Source organism: Pagrus major, chromosome 23 (genome assembly GCF_040436345.1).
Source record: "Pagrus major chromosome 23, Pma_NU_1.0".
In the NCBI taxonomy this organism is placed as follows: Eukaryota; Metazoa; Chordata; class Actinopteri; order Spariformes; family Sparidae; genus Pagrus; species Pagrus major.
The window spans coordinates 11,881,403-11,900,413 of record NC_133237.1 but is presented as its reverse complement, the minus strand read 5'-3'; the positions used below and the strand labels follow the sequence as shown (position 1 = coordinate 11,900,413).

At 39.9% G+C, this 19,011-nt stretch overlaps 1 protein-coding gene across 1 annotated transcript; it reads left to right on the top strand.

Moving 5' to 3' along the window:
* Positions 1-1,061: 1,061 nt before the first annotated feature.
* slc17a7a (solute carrier family 17 member 7a) lies at positions 1,062-18,081 on the top strand. Its single transcript, XM_073494790.1, has 13 exons — positions 1,062-1,123; positions 11,809-12,061; positions 12,526-12,644; positions 12,855-12,969; positions 13,060-13,147; positions 13,343-13,429; positions 14,079-14,221; positions 14,334-14,483; positions 15,384-15,516; positions 16,179-16,289; positions 17,382-17,509; positions 17,629-17,698; positions 17,786-18,081. The coding sequence occupies exons 1-13, from the start codon at positions 1,062-1,064 to the stop codon at positions 18,079-18,081; spliced, it is 1,755 nt and encodes a 584-aa protein (XP_073350891.1).
* The last annotated feature ends 930 nt before the right edge of the window (positions 18,082-19,011 follow it).

Genomic DNA, 19,011 nt, shown 5'->3' with positions numbered 1-19,011 from the left:
AAGTGTTGCCTTTACCATCAATATATCCAAGTTTCTGATGATAATCAAAAATTATATTGTGTTAATATTTTGTGAAAGTACCAATAGTCATCCCTACAATATTGTTGCGATATTAATATCGAGGTATTTAGTCAAAAACATTGTAATATTTGATTTTGACGTTAAGTCCTGAAGTGCTTTTGACAAGGTTTTTAATATAGCGCGTATCATGATATAGCCTTAAAATATTGTGATATTAAGGCTATATCAGTTGAGGTGTTATCTGTTTTCCTATCAGGTGCTATACAGTCCCTTTATTACAGGTCTTCTAGTTAAAATGTATGGGTTCTTCACTAATGCACGCTCACAATGCGTTAATTAAACCACTGTAATATAAGTTTATACTCTTATTGTTTCTCTGATTCTGAGCCTCATTGTGACCACTGTCTGTCCTTCTGCTAACAGGATAATACAATGAAAGGTCTGTTTATCATGTGACATTGCAAGGGAAGTGAATAGTGAGAGTGGAAACACTGAGGTCCCTGAAAAGATGTTTTTCATCTTGTAGGAATATTAGAGAAGGTTGCTAATTTGCAAAACAATTATATCAACTAATGAACAGATGCAACTCTCTTTGCTGACAAGTGAGCAAGTGAGTTCATTTGCAAACGGACAAACTGAGCAAGAAGAATTTCCACAACAACCACTTCAGCCAAAAACACACACACACACACAAAAATCATGATGGTGGCCAATGTAGATTTTATTTGATCCTTAGTTTTCCTTAGTATTTATCAATAATATTTTTAGACTTCAGATTAATTATTCTATGATATCATTTATATTCCCTTAGTCCATATGTCCAGTAAAGACCACAAGCTGCATGTAATTTCTTAGGCTACAATGAACCAGAAAGGCCTACACCTTTCTGCGGCCCATCTGTGAGGTGGAGGCTGGTGTGTAGGGAGGGATGAGAGAGGGAGAGATGATGGAGAGAGAGAGAAAGAGGACTGCGCGCGCTCAGGCAGGACAGGAGGGCGCGCGGGACATCAGCACACCGGCCGGGTCAAGAAGCTGCAAGGATGGAGATCCGACCAGACAGGTTTAAGGCGCAGGCGGGCAAAGCTCTGGGGAAAATTCACAGGTACATACCTATTTTAAATATCCCTGCTCCATCCCTGACTTTCCCCATTTTCACGCTGTTTGCTGGGGATAATTTTGTTGTGCGGGACGCAGCAGTCCATCGTGCTGCGTGTTCCCATCCTCCGCCCTCCAACCAGTAACTCTGGTGGAGGAAAAAGTTTGCTCGTTATTGATTTTATCTGGGAAAAGAGGCGACTGTCCGGTTTTAAAGCATTCAACATTATGTTGGGGCAAAAGTCCAGCTTTGCGCAGCGCACGGTGTTGCAGAAGTGGGTGGAAAAATGCTGAAAGTGACGGAAAAGACGTTTGGCTGTCATTTCACGGATGGTTCATTTTTGCAAAAGAAAACAAGCAAATTAAGACGAAAAGTATACTAGAGAAGTCAATAATGGGGATAGTAATGGAAGAAGTGTGCAATGAACTCGCTACAGAGTGCATGTGAGACTAAAGAGAGGGTTTCTCGTTGGGATTTGATGCTTTATAGCATACTTTTCTTATAAAAATCATGAATGATGCTGTTGCTCTTGTCAGATTTGGCCCAGCTTAAAGTCGATTGAGTATATTGTAGTCTCAGGCGAGAAGAAACTGTGGTTACATAATGTTTCCGTGCGTTCCTGGCACGGAATCAGATGTAACCACTCATTATCTATCTATCTATCTATCTATCTATCTATCTATCTATCTATCTATCTATCTATCTATCTATCTATCTATCGATAGCTATAGTTAGATATCTGACAAGTTACTTCTGTGTGTTTGAGCAATGAACTATGAGATCTCAATTAAATTTACCAATTAAACAAGATGTTTGGGTTTTTGTGTTTTGTGTTTTTTTACAACAAAATCAACGCTGTAATCAGTTGGCTGGAAAGAGACAAGGCAACCATAATAATAGTAATTATCATTATTGTAATACAAAGTTGAAGCATTAGTCGATTAGTCATCAGCAGAAACTTAATAGGCAACTACTATTCATAACTGATCAATCTTTATTGTGTATTTCTTGCTTCTAGCTTCTCGGTTCAGACAGTTTCTTTTGTCTTAGGTGATAGAAATTTGAATGTCTTTGGTTTGTGGACTATGGGTTGGATAAAACAATTAGAAGATCTCACAATGAATTGTACGATTCTTTTTTCAATAGTTTTTTTGTGCCATTTTCTGAAATAATTGCAGCTTGTAGTAATAAAAGTAAATCTGTATATCTGTATCACCTCTACAGCCTTTATATGATACACACAATGGCTCTTTGAGATGGTTCATGATTAAGCCGACCTTGACTAGTTCATGTACGTGCACAGTGTAATTTTTAAAGAAAAGATTGACATATATCACTGTAGTACTTTATCACAAATGTGTTTAAATGCTGGATGCATGTAAAATTGCATATCAATACAAAAGTTGCAACACAGAATGGTGTGCTGACAATATTTCAGTATAAAAGAGAGATTAAAGACACCGATAGAACCTCATGCAATAACCATCGCTTTAAGCTTTCGCTCTCTCAGGATTTGAGGTAGCAACCAAACGTATAAATCCCGTCCTGAAATAGCCTGTTTTTCAGTCCAGCTGTCGAGCCACGCAAATCCCTAAACTCTCCCCTCCCACTCACTCCATCCCAGCCCATGTCACTTCCTCCAGCCGCTCCCTCCACCTCCTCCTCCTCCTCCTCCTCCATCCCTCCATCCGTCCATCCATTGAGACACCAGCACAGACAAGTTTCACCCTATCGGGATGTCCCAGATTAATGGACATGTAAATCTCAGGCTTTTTCTCTGTTCCTGGTCATGAGCCACGCATGTGCATGGCCACAGTTGGTGCCATGAGAGATGTGATGTATCAGATTGGATCCAGATTGGTTTTAGTGGGCGTTTCCTCGGCTTAGCCAGTGAACTCTGGTTTTATGTGGTTGCAGTGTTAGGCACAAGCAATGGCTTTAATAGGAAAAATGAATATTTTGTTCAAATCTATTTGAAAAGTGTGTGTTTATAAAAGTGCGCGTATGTCAATATGATGCATCTTGCACACAGGACATCCCTGCACAGTGTGAGTAGATGTGTGTTTGTGTGCAATCTCACCACCTCTCAGACAAAATCCCTCCTGATGAAAGCAGCCAGGAGTTCATCTATTATTTAAACATTTTCTCCATCAGAATGCATCTCCTGTTTCTATATTAAACTCCACTAGGTAAGCATAAACTCAGCACTGTAAGGTCAAGTGCACTACATCTCTACTTTCACTATTTCTGTTTTTTAAGATCCTCAAATGAATGTCTGAACGTTATCTTTTAATCTCCTTGTGCCAAGGAGCTACTTCACAGCACTGCATTAAATACAATCATGCTACATCTGTCTTCTCACAACCGTTTTGAATGTGTGTAAAAGTTTCTAATAGTATTCCTTTCTGCATCTCATAAAAATGCCACGTATATTAAATGAATTGGCTGTTTGTATCAGCAGGATTGCACGGCCAAAAAGGGCGAGCTTGTGTTTCACTACGCACAAGGCAATACAGAACGTAATAAGTAATCCATTTTTAATCCATTTTACTTGCAGTGGAGGGCTGCATTTTCAGTTAGCTCACACGGTGGTCTAAAAAGTGATTTGAATAAAGTGGAATAGTAATGAGATTAACCTATGTTAAATGTTTTACCAATCAGAGTTTGGCAAAGTACAATAACTGAAAACCCTTTGGCATCATTTATATCATCGTATTCCTTTCAATTTAAGAAGAATTGTGAACCGTTGATTTATATATTGCACCACATCCTTGACATTAATACTTAAGAACGCCCAGAGACAGAGCAGCTTCGCCACTTGGCTTTGCTTCTCTGTGCATGTGTGCAATCAGAGGGGTTTCCTGATGAATAAGGGGGTTTGTATCAAGTTTTTGGAAACCTGTGAAATGTAATATTGCAGTTAACTTACCTTAGTCACTTTGCACAATGTACTGTAGGTGGTCTAATAACCATAGGTAAATATTTTCATAATAAAAGAAAAAAATGTGTGATGTAAAGTCTTAAAATCTGTTTTAACATATGACTGTATTCATCACGATCCCAACACTAATGTGCGCAAACATTAGTGTTGGGATCATGATGAATACAGTGTACAATACAACATTGTGATTAGAGTTGCAACAATTAATCGATCACTCAATTAGTTGTCAGCTATTGAATTAATCTCCAACCACTTTGATTACTTTTTAATAATTTTTTGCTGATTTGCTGAGTCAAAATTTGCTGATTCCAACTTCTTCAGTGTGAATATTTCCTGCTTTCTTTACTCCTCTATGACAGTAAAATAATATCTTTGTTATCTTGGGCTTTTGGGAAACACTTATTGACATTTTCCACCATATTATTGACCTAACAAATAATCAATTAATTGAGAAAATAATTGATAGATTAATCAACAATGACAAAAATCACTGGTTGCAGCCCTGATTGTGACAAAGGGCAATAATGTTAAAGCGATTTGACTGGTTGTGAAGCGTAAAGAAGACTACTGTGCTGGCAGTCATTGTCATTGAGGCTGAAAACATCACACAGTGAGTCCTGGGAGCCACATTTGAGACACATCTGTTTGTGTTCTCTATCTTGATCTTTTGTCCATCTGTTTATGCCAGTGTGTCACTCTCACTACCTGAATTGTTGTACTGTATGCAGGTTTATTGCAGGGTCTGCACAGATGATGTATCTGTCAAGGGTTGTGTGATATAACCAGTAACTCATCCTGATATAGGTAATTTCATATCCTGATAAAGATACATATCACAATATACATGTGACTCTCTCTATACTGTTTGACATGATTCTTGCATAGGTGGTTAAAGAGGTTTTATATTACTTAAGTTCTCTGGTCCTGGTCTGGTCAGGTCTTTGGAATTTTTTCAAACCCAAACCACATCCATGTGACGGTAGTAGCTCCTCTTTTAAATACGAGCTCCTCGTTTTGTCCTTCTCCTGTTCAGAATTATCCCATTTTGTGTCACCTTTCCTCTCCTCCATATTTGTTTGTGTTGCCTCCATGCAAATTTCCTGCCTGCATCAGTGTCTGAGAATGGAAAGCATTGTCGAATAGTGAAAAATATTGCTGTAAAGAGTGCGAACTTATAACACAATAGAATATGAAATTATAGATATTTTTCCATTGTCACACAATATATATCATCATATGGAAAGGCCCTAGATTTGTCAGAACCCAGCAGTTTGGAAAGTCAGTTACAACCGCTCGGTATTCCAAGTTGTTGGCAGCAATGCTGTTTGTATCCATGATGTCAGGATTGCTTCCATCCTCTGTATTCATGCTTTCTCTTTGCACTGTCGGGCACATAACAGAAGAAAATATGTTTTTTTCAAAATATATCTTCTGACCCAACTCAGTCCATCATTACCTGTCTGGTAAATGCAGTAAGTGTGTGTGTGTGTGTGTGTGTGTGTGTGTGTACACATGTAATCAGCACTTACTCAGTGATTGAGCCATACTATGTTAGTATTTAGATAATATGTCTATGAAGGTCACACGTGTGGGCATTTGAACATTGTGTGTGTCTGTGTGTGTATGTGTGTGTGTCCACAGGAGAGAGAGAAAAAAAAATCGGTGTGACAGGATGGGGAGGAGGGAGTCTCCCTGGGTGACACAGTCCCACCGAGACCCAATCTGTTCACTTCAGGGAGAGTGAGAGGCTCGTGGAGGAAGGGGGAGACACCACTATTGAAATTACAAAAGAACTGCAGAAATTTCCCTTTGAAAATTCAAATTCCTCAAGCTATTGTTCATATTTCCAAACGCCTGACCAACACATAGAGTGTAAATAAGAATGTGGTTAAATCATCTTTAGACAAGAGGACTAGAGTAAGAGGTCTGACATGAGGAACATGTTTCACACACAGCACAACGCAGGATCAATTCAGTACATGGATGTGGACAAATGATGACCAGGGCGCGTTATATAATATTTTCACTGTCAACCGCTCTCGCCGTCTCTCTTCCTCTCTATCATCCTCTTATGAGAGGATTATGCAGGACGCTCTGTGAATTGGTGAATTTAATATACATGGTAAGAAAGGTCCCAGGTCACCAGGCAGCACGTGAGAGTCACAGTGTTGTTCTGTCATAGCTGATATATTATTGCAAAATCACCAATTAAGCAAAATTGTAGATATTTTCTCACTATTTAAAAGCAAATGTTAAAAAAAATGTATTGAGTAAATTGATCGTCACTCCTTTCACCTGAATATGAAAACAATAATAATGGTCTATAGGCTGTAAATACAAATACTATTTAAAAAGTTTTACATTATAGTTATATATTCCATGGTTTGTGGGAAAGTTGTGTTTGGAGGACATCAGGATTGCAGCAGTAAACCGGTTACACAGTATACTCATAATATATGTCATAATCATTGTGTTAAATCATAATAAAGCGTTTAACGGCGTTAAGGTGTTCTTTAAGGGTCAGTCAATACTGTGATACTGTGAAATGGTGATATTTTCCGAGACAGTTATCGTACTGTGAAAATCTCATACCACTGCATCCCTATTTAGCGCAGGGGTCAGGGGATTCAGTAAGAGCTGCAGTGATTAGTTGATTATTCTAATGTTCAAGTAATCAATCAAGACAATTCATCAGCAACTATGTTAAAAATCACAGTTTTAATCATGTTTAAAGCAAAAATGCCAAAATATGTTTGTTACAGATTGTCAAATGTGAGCTATATAAATACATTATCTTGAGTATATCTGTCACTGATTAATTGTTTAATCATTAAAAGAAGAGTTAACTCGTTAATTGGCTCTGTCAGATTGGCTTTGTACATTCAGCTTTTATGTTTTGGGTTGAACTTTGCTTCCTGTGCTCAGGTGAAAAGCATAAATATGAGCTCAGTTTGAGGTGTAAGTGATTCCTGAGTGTCCGCTGAGCCTGTTACTATTGTAATTATATTTCAGAGAGCCTGAGGTCACGGGACTCCTGCCTGCTCATTGCTCTCTCGCTCATTAATTGTTGCCAGCTGAGACCAATCAGGTCCTCACTATGCTAACAAGAGAAGCTACATCAGCTGAGTGGCTGTGAGCCTCACACAAAAGTAACTTCTTTCCTCTTTTTCTGCCTCATTTATCTCAAAGAACTAGGAATTTTTACGAACCAGAACAAAAGTACCAGTGAGTCCTTTTATCATGACATAAAAACATTAGAAGAGGGAGACACCCAGTTAGTCAGCTTTTTTCAGAGACTTACACACGCATTAGGGTGAGATTGCCCTTTAGTGGGAGGCATCTGTAATTAACGGTACTTTTTGCTGTGGGCTAGCCTCGTTAGCTGGTAGCGTATGTGTAGGTGTCAGGCTGCAATCTGTCGTGAGCTTTAATGAGGATCCTCCTGCACCCTTCACTAACTCTGAAGTAGGATACTGCGCTCCACTCAGGGGGCAAGTCAGCACATTTGTTCAGTACAGAGAGGACAGCAGTGTGAGCACGGCCGACTGACTTGACAGAAAAAATGTGTACACACCTTCCCTCCTTTTTGTCACGTCTGCTTTTTGATCAACTTATTGCTTTGATTTACAGAACTGGTAACAGTTTCATCTCTCTCTTTCTTGTGTTGCATGGTTTTGCACGTGTCCACGAGCCAGTGCACCTACTGTCAAATAAATGTCACATGCTTGCATATGCTGTAGCTGAAACAATAATGAACACTGACTTTATATATTTTTAGTACCTGTAAATCTCCCATGAATACAAAAGTACCGAGGCACTTACGTATATGTTATCTCCTCATTTGCTTTATTTCTTAAGAAACCCTACATATGGGGGTAATAAATGTTCATGGGAGCATTATCTAGTGTGTGGACTCTGTTTTTGTATTTTTGACTTTTCAGTCTTCAGTCCAGCACCTAGTGTGCACTTCTGTAAACTTCTTGCATGTATATTTTCCATCTAATTCTATAACATAGTTTCAGTGTAAAGGGTCACATTTAATGCATAGCTTTTCTATGACGTTGAGTCAATGTGTATAAATTGAATATCTAGACGTGTGATTTATTACAGGAGAGAGAATAGACCCTTTTCAGAGCTGACATTTTGACTTGTCAAAGCAGGAAAAGCCCCGATGGAGTTTCTACAATTAATTATGGCTACATTCCATTTAGGTGAACTGCTTCCAGGGCTCTGGTACTGTGCATGCCTTCTCACTGACATGACTTACTGGGACTCTTAATAGAATGGAGCCATCGTTAACGTTATTGGTCATACCTGGGCTATTCCTGCTTTGAAAAGTCAAAATGTCTGCAGTGAAAAAGGTCTATAACCAATTTGAAATGCACTACTTTTACGTATAATATTTCAGTAATTAAAACTTGAAAAATACTATGTTCATGCAGAAGTATCCCTTAACTTTAATATGTAATTTATTATGTAAAATATGGTGTATATATATAATGGAATAAACTCTGCCTACTTAGGAAGCTAAGATGTATTTGTATTAGCTGGGACATTTTTATAAATCATTGAATGTTTGATTTAAAACATAAAATAACTGCATGTTAAGTGAAAGCAGCCTTATTTACAAAAGGACTAAAAACAAACTGAATCATAGGGCAGCATGAACTCAACAGTGTGTGTCGTGATATAGGGAGCTGCATGCTAAACCACGCCCGGCGCTAGTCTGTCCTTCCATATTCATTTCCGGAAGTAAATCATTTTTGTAATCCTAATCTGAATGTTGTGACAGATTAAGAGAGAGAGAGAGTGAGAGAGAGAGAGAGAGAGAGAGAGAGAGAGAGAGAGAGACAGAGGGGAGACAGCCTCTCTAATCTCTTACAATGTTGCTTAGCAAAGTATTACTCTCCTCTTGTCCATTGTGTTTTACTTGATGAGTAGAATATATATCATGATGCATTGAGGTTTAATTGATGCATCATTAAACTGGCATATCCTTTATCTTGTTTTGTTTATTGACAGATTGCACGGATGTATAAAGAGATTATGCAGAGTCTGTTGTGTGGAAATTGGGGGAGGGAGTGAAATCCACATGCATAGCTAAGAAATGAAACAACTGGATGGATGAGACTGTAGCTCTATGCAGAGATGCAGAGAGAAAGGCGAACAGATAGATAGATAGTGACAGATTATGGTGTAAAAGCTGGACTGAATTATTTATCCACCCAAAAACACATCAATAATTAACCAGTGTCAGACTCTGACTTGTCTTTTGGCGTGCGTGAATAAGTGATCTCGGAGGTTCAGTGTGCTGCAAAGAGAGATGAAATGTCTTGAATGGTTGCTTGGGAAAAACCGAGCAGTTCTAAATGCAGTAAACACTAGTTTTTGGTAACATATTAAAGCTCAAATTTGAAACAACTTTTGAAAAATGCAACCATTCTTTCATCACATGGAACAAATCTTGTGACCTTGTGATGATTGTGCCTGTTCCTGAGCATAATTCTCCAGCTCACTGACTAACTGGATCAGCCCAATGGAAAGCGGACGGCTGACACACCACTGTGCTTCACTGTGAACTCCAACCTGCCCCAAAACACACACACACAGGATAAAACATATATACACTAGATAGTGTGGCAGTATGGGCAATTGAACAGGAGAAAAATGTCGTATGCATGCGTGTGAGTGTTTAATAGTGGGGGGTGTTGTTGAGAGTATGGAGGTTATAATACACAGATGGCCGCTCTCCTGACTTCTCTGTTTGACTCCTATGGAAAAAAGTGGCACTCGCCATTTGACAAAATGGTCTTGCACAAACAGCCTAAAATAACAACAATTTTTGGTCTCTTTTAAGACAAACTGATAATAACTAAAGTAGTTCCTTGGTTGACATTTGGCTGTAAATGTTTCTGCTTTTCTACAAAACTTTTCAGTTAATGGACATATGGACATATATGCATAAAAACTCAAAGTTTGCTTTTGAAAGATAAAAATGTATGCCTTTCTTTACTGAAATTATCTTATCTACTTAAATTATTTTTTATCTATTTGTGCACCCACACACCATTTGAAGTACCTTAAAGAGACAAGCCTGTCCATTCAGTCATATGATGTGATTAGATGTCTGTCTCCTGAGAGAGTGGACATCTTGAACAGCACCAGTATGGCAGCAGGTCCCAGGCGTCCTAAAGAAGCGGTCACTGGGGGAATGTGCTGTGGTGGCTAACTCTGCTCCTCGGCTAGTGACAGCTGCTTCCACACACTGGGACACGCTGAGTCAGACACAACCCCAACATGGCGCATGTTGTCTGCATGGAGGTGTGTGTGTGTGTGTGTGTGTGTGTGTGTGCGCGCGCGCACGCACGCGTCAAATTCTGCAGTAAAAAGACATGCACCATGCTCAAAGAGCTGATAAATACTCCTTGCCACAGCCTGAAAATAACAAGGTTCTCAAAGATGTTTGCAGACCACCGTGTTTCCCGCATTTCAAACCTTTATATACAAACAGATTTATTTTTAAAGCATCAGTGGCTCACCTGAACAGCAAATGTCCCCCGTACTCACAGGAAATTTGAGCCACCGTCTCTATGTTATATAAGTTTTTTGTCCCTCGTGGAGGTGTCACCTGACTGTCACCTCTCCCCTTTTCCCTCTTTTTCATGGCAAATACCTCTCTGTGTCTTTTTTTTCCAAGAGAAATGCCAATCCAACGTTTAGTACTTGGTGCAATATGTAAGATATGGCCAAAATTGTGTTTAAAACATTAAAATGGGAAGAAATGTGAAGATATCAATGTATTGAGTTGTAGAGATGTCTACTGAAGTTAGCATGCTAACCAGCTAGCTCTGGCCACATCCTGTCTTGTAGGACCACTTTGTACGGGCAAGAGGCAATAGTCCTATAGTACAGCCCCTGCAGTTTCAGAACTCAAACAAATGAACTCACCAAAACAGTCTTGGTTTGTCTTTCCACAATCACCTCTGTTTTGTTCTAAATAAACCTTAAATTCACTGAGTACAATATGAAATCATTCCGGCTTTAATTTCCATGCACCTGCTGCTGATGCCCAACTTTCTCCCGCTCCTCTGCCATTGCATGCCTCTCCTATTTCCATCTGCCTTGTCTTCTCATCCCTGAAGTCATAGTCCTGATCAGAGCCGCTGTAAATCACCTCTGTACTGTATCCCCTGTCTTCAAACTGACCTATGTTGGTCTCAGAGGCTGTGTTCAGTCCCAGTCTGGTGTCCAGCTGTGTGCACTGGGAGCCCGGATGAGCTAAGCCCCTTTGCTTGCAGTGATTGCCCCCGTGATCTGAGGTTACGGTCCAAGCAAACCCCAGTCAACTAATACGGCCACTAGCTCTACAGCTAACTGAGCTTACTTCCAAACAGGAGCTAGTCGCTACAGCCAAAACTAAATACAGCAAGGAGTATAGTGAGCAGCAGTTAGCATTTATGCTGCTACCTATAATTTTGGAACTACCTTCAAATTCTGGCCATATCCAACAAATTATACCTATAAATGAGCAGGTATTGCCACTGAACTTTTTGCATGTATCAACAAATTATAAATGACAACAACTAGAATTATGTCCCTCTTGCACATCATCTGAATCAGGCAGTGTAAAGAATCAATATTTTAAAGATGCATGATAACTTCACAGTTAACCTGTTACACCGTGTTTGCAGAGGCTGGCTCGTAGTTCTCCCTTCCTGCACGGTCTCTCAGTCTCTCCATCTGCTCTTAGGCTGATCGAGAAGCGGCAGCCCAATGGAGAAACCATTGAGTTATCAGCGGAGGGTCGTCCTGAGCTGGTGGAGGAGAAGGAGCTGCCGGTGGTTGACTGTACCTGCTTCGGCTTGCCAAGGCGGTACATCATCGCTATTCTGTCTGGCCTGGGATTCTGTATTTCTTTTGGCATCCGGTGCAACCTGGGTGTGGCCATAGTAAGCATGGTCAATGACCACACTGTCTACAAAGGCAACAAGGAAGTACTTGTGGTAAGTGGCAAAACAAAAATCAAAGCTTTTGGACTCACCTTCATTGTGTCAGTCTGTCTTTGATAGAGATGTTTGCATTGGTAGACAAGTCTCACACATTTGTTTGTGTTTCTCTATGATCTGCTTTATCTCTGCTCAGGAGTTGAATGATGCCAAGATTTTTCTAAAGGAAAGAAAGGAATGACAGATAAACACTGATCTCAGGCCATGTGTACTTACGTTAACATGAGTGATAAAATGTAAGCATATGCAGTACATTTGGGAACTGAAAAATATTTTTTTAATCGATTACTATACCAAAATCTTCCCAAATACATGCTGCAATCTAAGAGTGCATCAAAACAAAATGAGTTGGGTCATGGTTTGACTACCTGTAACAACTGCATCTCTGAACAGAAGTTCTGATCACAGTTATCATCTCTGTTTTGAATGTAAGTTTAACTGATATATCTTCTTTTCTCCAGGCTGCACAGTTCACCTGGGACCCTGAGACAGTGGGGATGATCCATGGCTCCTTCTTCTGGGGCTACATCGTCACACAGATCCCAGGAGGCTTTATATGTCAAAAATTTGCAGCCAACAGGTGAATATCTTCACATTTACTACAACTTCTCCAATATGGGCATAGCTGTAATCTGGTCTACTTTTAATTGGTTGATTAATTGAACAATTGGGTAATTGTGCTGGGTTTGAAAAAAGTAGGCTTGGCATTTGTTTCTTCTTCTTCTTTGCTGCTGTCTTTGCAGTTGAATATTCAATCTGAGGCAGCTTGTTTGTCTTTTTCATGTTTAAGAGTGTTTGGCTTTGCCATAGTGGCCACATCCACCCTCAACATGCTGATTCCATCTGCTGCTCGCTGCCATTACAGCTGCGTCATACTTGTCAGAATATGCCAAGGCCTTGTTGAGGTAAAGCATGCGTCCGTGTACAAAGACTTTGTAAGACTTTTCCTACTTGCTTGAGAGTGTTTCCCTGAATGTACCCCTTGTGTCCTTCAGGGTGTATCATACCCAGCCTGCCACGGGATCTGGGCCAAGTGGGCGCCGCCTCTTGAGAGAAGTCGATTAGCCACAACAGCCTTTTGTGGTAAGGTTTCACACCTTACTGAAATTTTTATCAGCAGAAATCTTGTGAAACAAGTTCTGTAGGTTTTGCCGATGGAGCCGCTCGAGGTTCTGGATGTACTGCACATGTGGATTTCCATTACCACCAAATATATATCAGACATTTTGATAAATTGTTATTTGATTATAAGGAAAAATATGTCTGTTGCCTCCTAAGGATCCTATGCAGGAGCAGTGGTGGCCATGCCTTTAGCTGGGATACTGGTGCAATACACTGGGTGGCCTTCAGTATTCTACGTCTATGGTTAGTATCCTTATATTCAAATATGTGTTTGCTTACTGCAGAGTTTGCTCAGTCGAGTCACATATTAAAGGTCCAGTGTCTAGGATTTAGGGGCAGAAATTGAATATAATATCCATAGCCCAGGACAGACACACCTAAACTTGGCTCTGGAGAGGGCCTTTTGTCTTTTTTTTGTTTGTTTTTTTTTTGTAGGGGAAGGTGAGACGAGGGGTGTTCAGTTGGTTGAAATCCGCAACCTTTAATTCAAACACTAGCACCCCTCAGTTCAAATGCAAAAAAAAATCCTGATCTATTAACTGGTGTGTTTCTGTTACTCACAATCAAGAATGAATGGAGGAGATTTGGTGTGAATCTCAAGAACTTATGTATGTCTGCATCAGGTGCTCAGGTGTACATTGTTTTTTGCTAAGCTTTCTTGTGTCACCAGCATGACCTGAAACCCAAATTTCTTTCCATCTTAACGCTCATGTTGTGAAAGTTAAAAAAGTTGAGTTTCACAACATTTGCAACAAGCTGGGGGAGAGTCTGAGTAGCTACTTCTCATTTTCTCTCTTCCTCTCTCACTTCTGCACACTTGAACTCTTTCGAGTACTCTTTCTCTACTGTACTCACGTCTGTGTGTTTTGTTTTCTTCCTCTTCCTCTCCTAGGCAGCTTTGGGATATTCTGGTATTTGTTCTGGATTCTGGTGTCATATGAGAGTCCCGCAGCCCATCCCACCATCACACCAGAGGAGAGGAAGTACATTGAAGATGCAATTGGAGAGTCTGCTTCCTTTCTTAATCCTCTCCATGTATGGTTCTGTATGATATTCATGTGTAGCATATCAATATTCAGCCTAGACACAAACACAGTTACTGTGGATGTATTGGATCCTAGTAATATCTTATTCCTTTTGGTGGCAGAAATTTAAAACCCCATGGAGACATTTTTTCACCTCCATGCCAGTCTATGCCATCATTGTGGCCAACTTCTGCAGGAGCTGGACCTTCTACCTGCTACTCATCAGCCAGCCAGCCTACTTTGAAGAAGTCTTTGGCTTTGAGATCAGCAAGGTGAGGTTCGATTATCTATATAGCTACACAGACATAAGTTTGAGTTTTTTTAGAAATTGCCATGTAGTCTTACAATTGGCATATGCCCACAGCTACATTCATCTGCTGTATCAAACTGCGACTTCACTTGAGGGTTAAGGTTTCATCTGGAGCTAGGGGAAATTCTAGTATTTTTCTACCTGGGGCTGTTGTGACTATGGGTCAGAATAACTTTGCACTAATCACCTCAAGCATTTTTAACTGTTTTATGTAAAATGTAACTTTATTTTTGAAACTTTAACAGGCTTGTATTTTGCAAATCCTTACAACAGAGTTGAAAAATGCAATGTTATCTTTACTACACCTTAAGTCACAACTTACCATTGATAATTAAACTATCAACAGAGTTCCAGACTCATCTCTACAAAGCACCTGCAAGTGACATTTAGGTTTGGGAAACTACTGTAACCTTATTATATACTCTATTTTTTCTTTTGTGCATGTGGAAATTATCTACTTTAACGTGTTTGATTAAAAACCAAGACTGATAATAAGAGTCTGAGGGGTTACATGACAAAGCCATTGGTATCTTTGGGGATATTTTGCTAGACCCCCACAGCTCTACAAACTATTTCTCCTCCTCTTTTCTTTGATATTATTGATTTTATGTCCTCATTCAGATCAAATTACTCAGTTCAGTTCAAAGCAGCACTAATCAACGTAAGCATTTAATAATATCCAGATTGATGTGCTAGTATCAAAAAATGTAACTTGGATGTCAGGACAAATTTGAACTGCAATAGGTGATTTACAATCTTTTTCTGACTCTCATTGTCTCTAATACTTTCATAATGAAAACACTGTTCTCGTGTCGCTTTCTCTCACTCACATATACATTCTCTCTCCTCTTTCCTCTTTCAGGTGGGCATGGTGTCAGCTTTGCCCCATCTGGTGATGACAATCATCGTGCCCATCGGAGGCCAGTTGGCAGACTACCTGAGAACACACAACCTGATGTCCACCACCAACGTCAGGAAGCTCATGAACTGTGGAGGTGAGCGTGTCAAACAGTAAAGGGTGACAGTTGGAGGAAGGTGAGGAGGGATAAAGAAAAGAGGGGAAAAGAAAGCTCAAGACAGTTCATACTGAGTGGGCATAAGAATTTCTCAAATATATGACAGAAAATGTATGAAGAAAAACACCTACTGCTTGAGTAGAGAGATAGACCATGAATGTTTTGAGATGCTACAGAAATAAATAGTGCATTCACTGTAAAAGACAAACTATTGACTAAACTCAATGAAATATAAATTCAATTTGGGTTTAAGAGAAAATCACAAGTCCACCACAAAAGATGAAAGAAACATCTCCAGGTCTTGAAGTAAACTTGACATCTGTCTGGACAAAGTGAGTCTAATAATGAAGTAACTTTTAACAGACATCTAGAAACGCACAAATCAATTAAGCCAAACTGTCTTCATCTTGTCATTGAAATGCAGCAGCTGCTAGTATTCGAATCCTATTAATATTTTAGCACAGCTTACATGTTGGATCACTGTTTCTTCTGCCTATGCATAAACACATGCACCATATTCAACATATTTATAATCTACTGTAACAGAACTATTGAAAAGATGACCATTGCTTGTTGAGACAGCGTTTATAGCTATGGATAGTGATAGTGTTTGATGTGTTTTTTGTGTGGATGTGTTTCAGGTTTTGGGATGGAGGCCACTCTCCTGCTGGTGGTGGGATACTCTCACTCAAAAGGTGTTGCTATTTCCTTTTTGGTCCTTGCTGTGGGTTTCAGTGGATTTGCTATCTCAGGTAAGAGATGTTATAAACATGTTTGCTTTAATCAGATCTACTGTTCAACAGTGTTAAGAGATATTTTAGGAAATCTGTCTATTCACTGTCTTGCAGAGGATTATGAGAAGATTGATTCTACTCCCATATCTGTCTGTTCAGCCAGAAGCTAGTTAGCTTAGGTAAGACTGACAACATGGGAAAGCACCCAGTCAGTCAGTGTACCAAGCCAAGAAATAGTCCAGGAAATAGCCACCATAAAGGACCAAACAGTTAGTTTTACACTTTGCCATGCTAGCTGTTCCCCCCTCTGTTTCCAGTCTTTATGCTAAGCTAAGCTAACCAGCTCTTGGCTTTAGCAACATACAGTGCCTATACAAAGTATTCAGCCCCTTTGATGTTTTCCCCTTTTATTGCTTTTATAAATGGAATCATGGTCAATGTACAAAAAATATACAAAACAAAAAACAATTTAATGTCAAAGTGAAGACAAATGTCCACAAAGTAATGTCAATTAATTAAAAATATAGAATGTAAAATAAGTGATTGCACAAGTATTCACCCCCTTCAAGTCAGTATTTAGTAGATGCACCTTTGGCCTCAATCACAGCATTGAGTCTGCACACAGTCCATATTCTGAATCTGTACCTTTAAACGAGCCGTCTGGACTTCTGTATGGTTGTGATGTTGCAGCAAAGTCACAGCCCTCAGCAATGAGCCCAGCTCAGCAGTGGTTGCAAAAATGCCAGCAGAGCTGATGCAGAAGCAATGGCCTGTTCCTGCTCAGGCCTGTGAGAGCTGACCAATCAGAGCAGACTGGGCTTTTCTAAAGGGGAGCCTTAAAGAGACAGGCACTAAATCAGACCCGTAAGACAGAGGGTGAATAGAGGTGCTGCAGCAATGGATAGCATGAGGAAAATAATGTGTTTTTTAAACATTAAAGCATGTAAACATTCTCTAGTTGACACCCATAAGTATGAACCTGGTAATAAGCTTAATACAGTACCTTTAACACTGATGAGGGATGACTTGGCCTCATGATGATCAAAATTTCAACAGTAAATCAATTCCCCAATTGATTTCCCTTAACTCTGTTGTCGTGTGAAATCTCAGGGTTCAATGTCAATCACTTGGATATTGCTCCTCGATATGCCAGCATACTCATGGGCATCTCAAACGGGGTGGGAACATTATCTGGAATGGTGTGTCCTCTCATAGTGGGAGCCATGACCAAACACAAGGTAAAAACCATTTACTTGTACTGACTTTATAGTGCTGTGTATAAAGTTTCAAAGTGTAAATATTTAATGGGAAAGGAGAACGTACTCTTGATGTTTCATACCTTTTTACATAATTTCAGACACGCGAGGAGTGGCAGGGAGTCTTCCTAATAGCTTCCCTCGTTCATTATGGAGGAGTGATTTTTTATGGTATGACTTCACTTTGAAATATAGTGTTTTGTAAAGCATGTGCAGAAGACCCCAGTCTAAACATTGATCATATTTTTTTCTCACAAGGACTCTTTGCATCAGGAGAAAAGCAGGCATGGGCGGACATAGAGGACACCAGCGAGGAGAAGTGCGGTATCATCGATGAGGATGAACTGGCCAATGAGACAGAGGAGATGTACCGCGGAGGCGGGCAGTATGGGGCCATGAGCCAACCGGTCGTTGGTTCCAACGGAGGAGGGGCCGGAGGAGGAGGAGCTGGGGCTGGATGGGTGTCGGACTGGGATAAGTCTGAGGAGTATGTGCAGCCACCTGGATACAACTCATACATGTATGGGGGAGAAGAGGAGAGGGAGCTGACATAGAAGATTGACATCATACAAGTTTTTAAAAAACAACATAAAGAAAGGAGGAAGAATGTTTTGGGGAAAGGGATTGTAAGAGAGTCACTGCTATACTGACTGGACCTGCTGTGTGCTTTTGTGCAATATTTACAGTTGCACATATCAAAAGTATGGATCTAATCCATTTCATTGTCACACCTGTGTATGTGAGTGTGTCTTTGTGTGTGTACATGTGTGCGTGCGTGTAGGTATGTGCATGCTGGCGTTAGAGGGGTTCATGTACACAAACACATACAGTATTCATCTGCAAAAACTGAGCTCATCTCCCAGACTTCCTTCCTGGTCCTGAGCTCATTGTGATTGGTCAGGAGTTCTGTTTCCACGACATCACTGAGGAGATTCTGTGTGTGTGTGTGTGTGTGTGTGTGTGTGTGTGTGTGTGTGTGTGTGTGTGTGTGTGTGTGTGTGTGTGACTTTTTGCCTGTACAGCAACTCTCTCAAGCCACTGGCATTGTGTTGTATTTAAAGTTTTATGTGTAATCCACACATTTACTTATTTGCTGGGAAGGCACCTTTAGGTCCTCAGTTTTGAAACATAAAACTCTAAAGCTTACAACACTGTCCGAATTACTAAATACAACATGTGATGTCACAACTGTACATTGCTCACACTCATTTGTCTAGAGTATATTACACGCAATGCTCTCAGACATAATAGAAATCATATCAGTTCAGCAATAAAATAATGCACAAACTAAACGCAGCCATGTCCAGGCATTGGTGATGCATCCAGTTGTTTTCCTCTGCCACTGAAACATTATGTTTCTGAAGCATGCATAGTTCTAGTATGCTTGCATGTGGTAGATAACATGGGTTCATTTATTTAGTCATGTTTTAAAATACTTTCAAACGATTCAGTCAAAGAGGAAAAAGGTGCTTACATGTTGTATC

Excerpts from the sequence above, each read along its gene's own strand:
- slc17a7a (XM_073494790.1), top strand. The coding sequence starts at position 1,062 with ATGGAGATCCGACCAGACAGGTTTAAGGCGCAGGCGGGCAAAGCTCTG. Across the intron at positions 12,062-12,525 it reads GCAACAAGGAAGTACTTGTG|GCTGCACAGTTCACCTGGGA; the intron begins GTAAGTGGCAAA and ends TCTTTTCTCCAG. Across the intron at positions 13,430-14,078 it reads TTCAGTATTCTACGTCTATG|GCAGCTTTGGGATATTCTGG; the intron begins GTTAGTATCCTT and ends TTCCTCTCCTAG.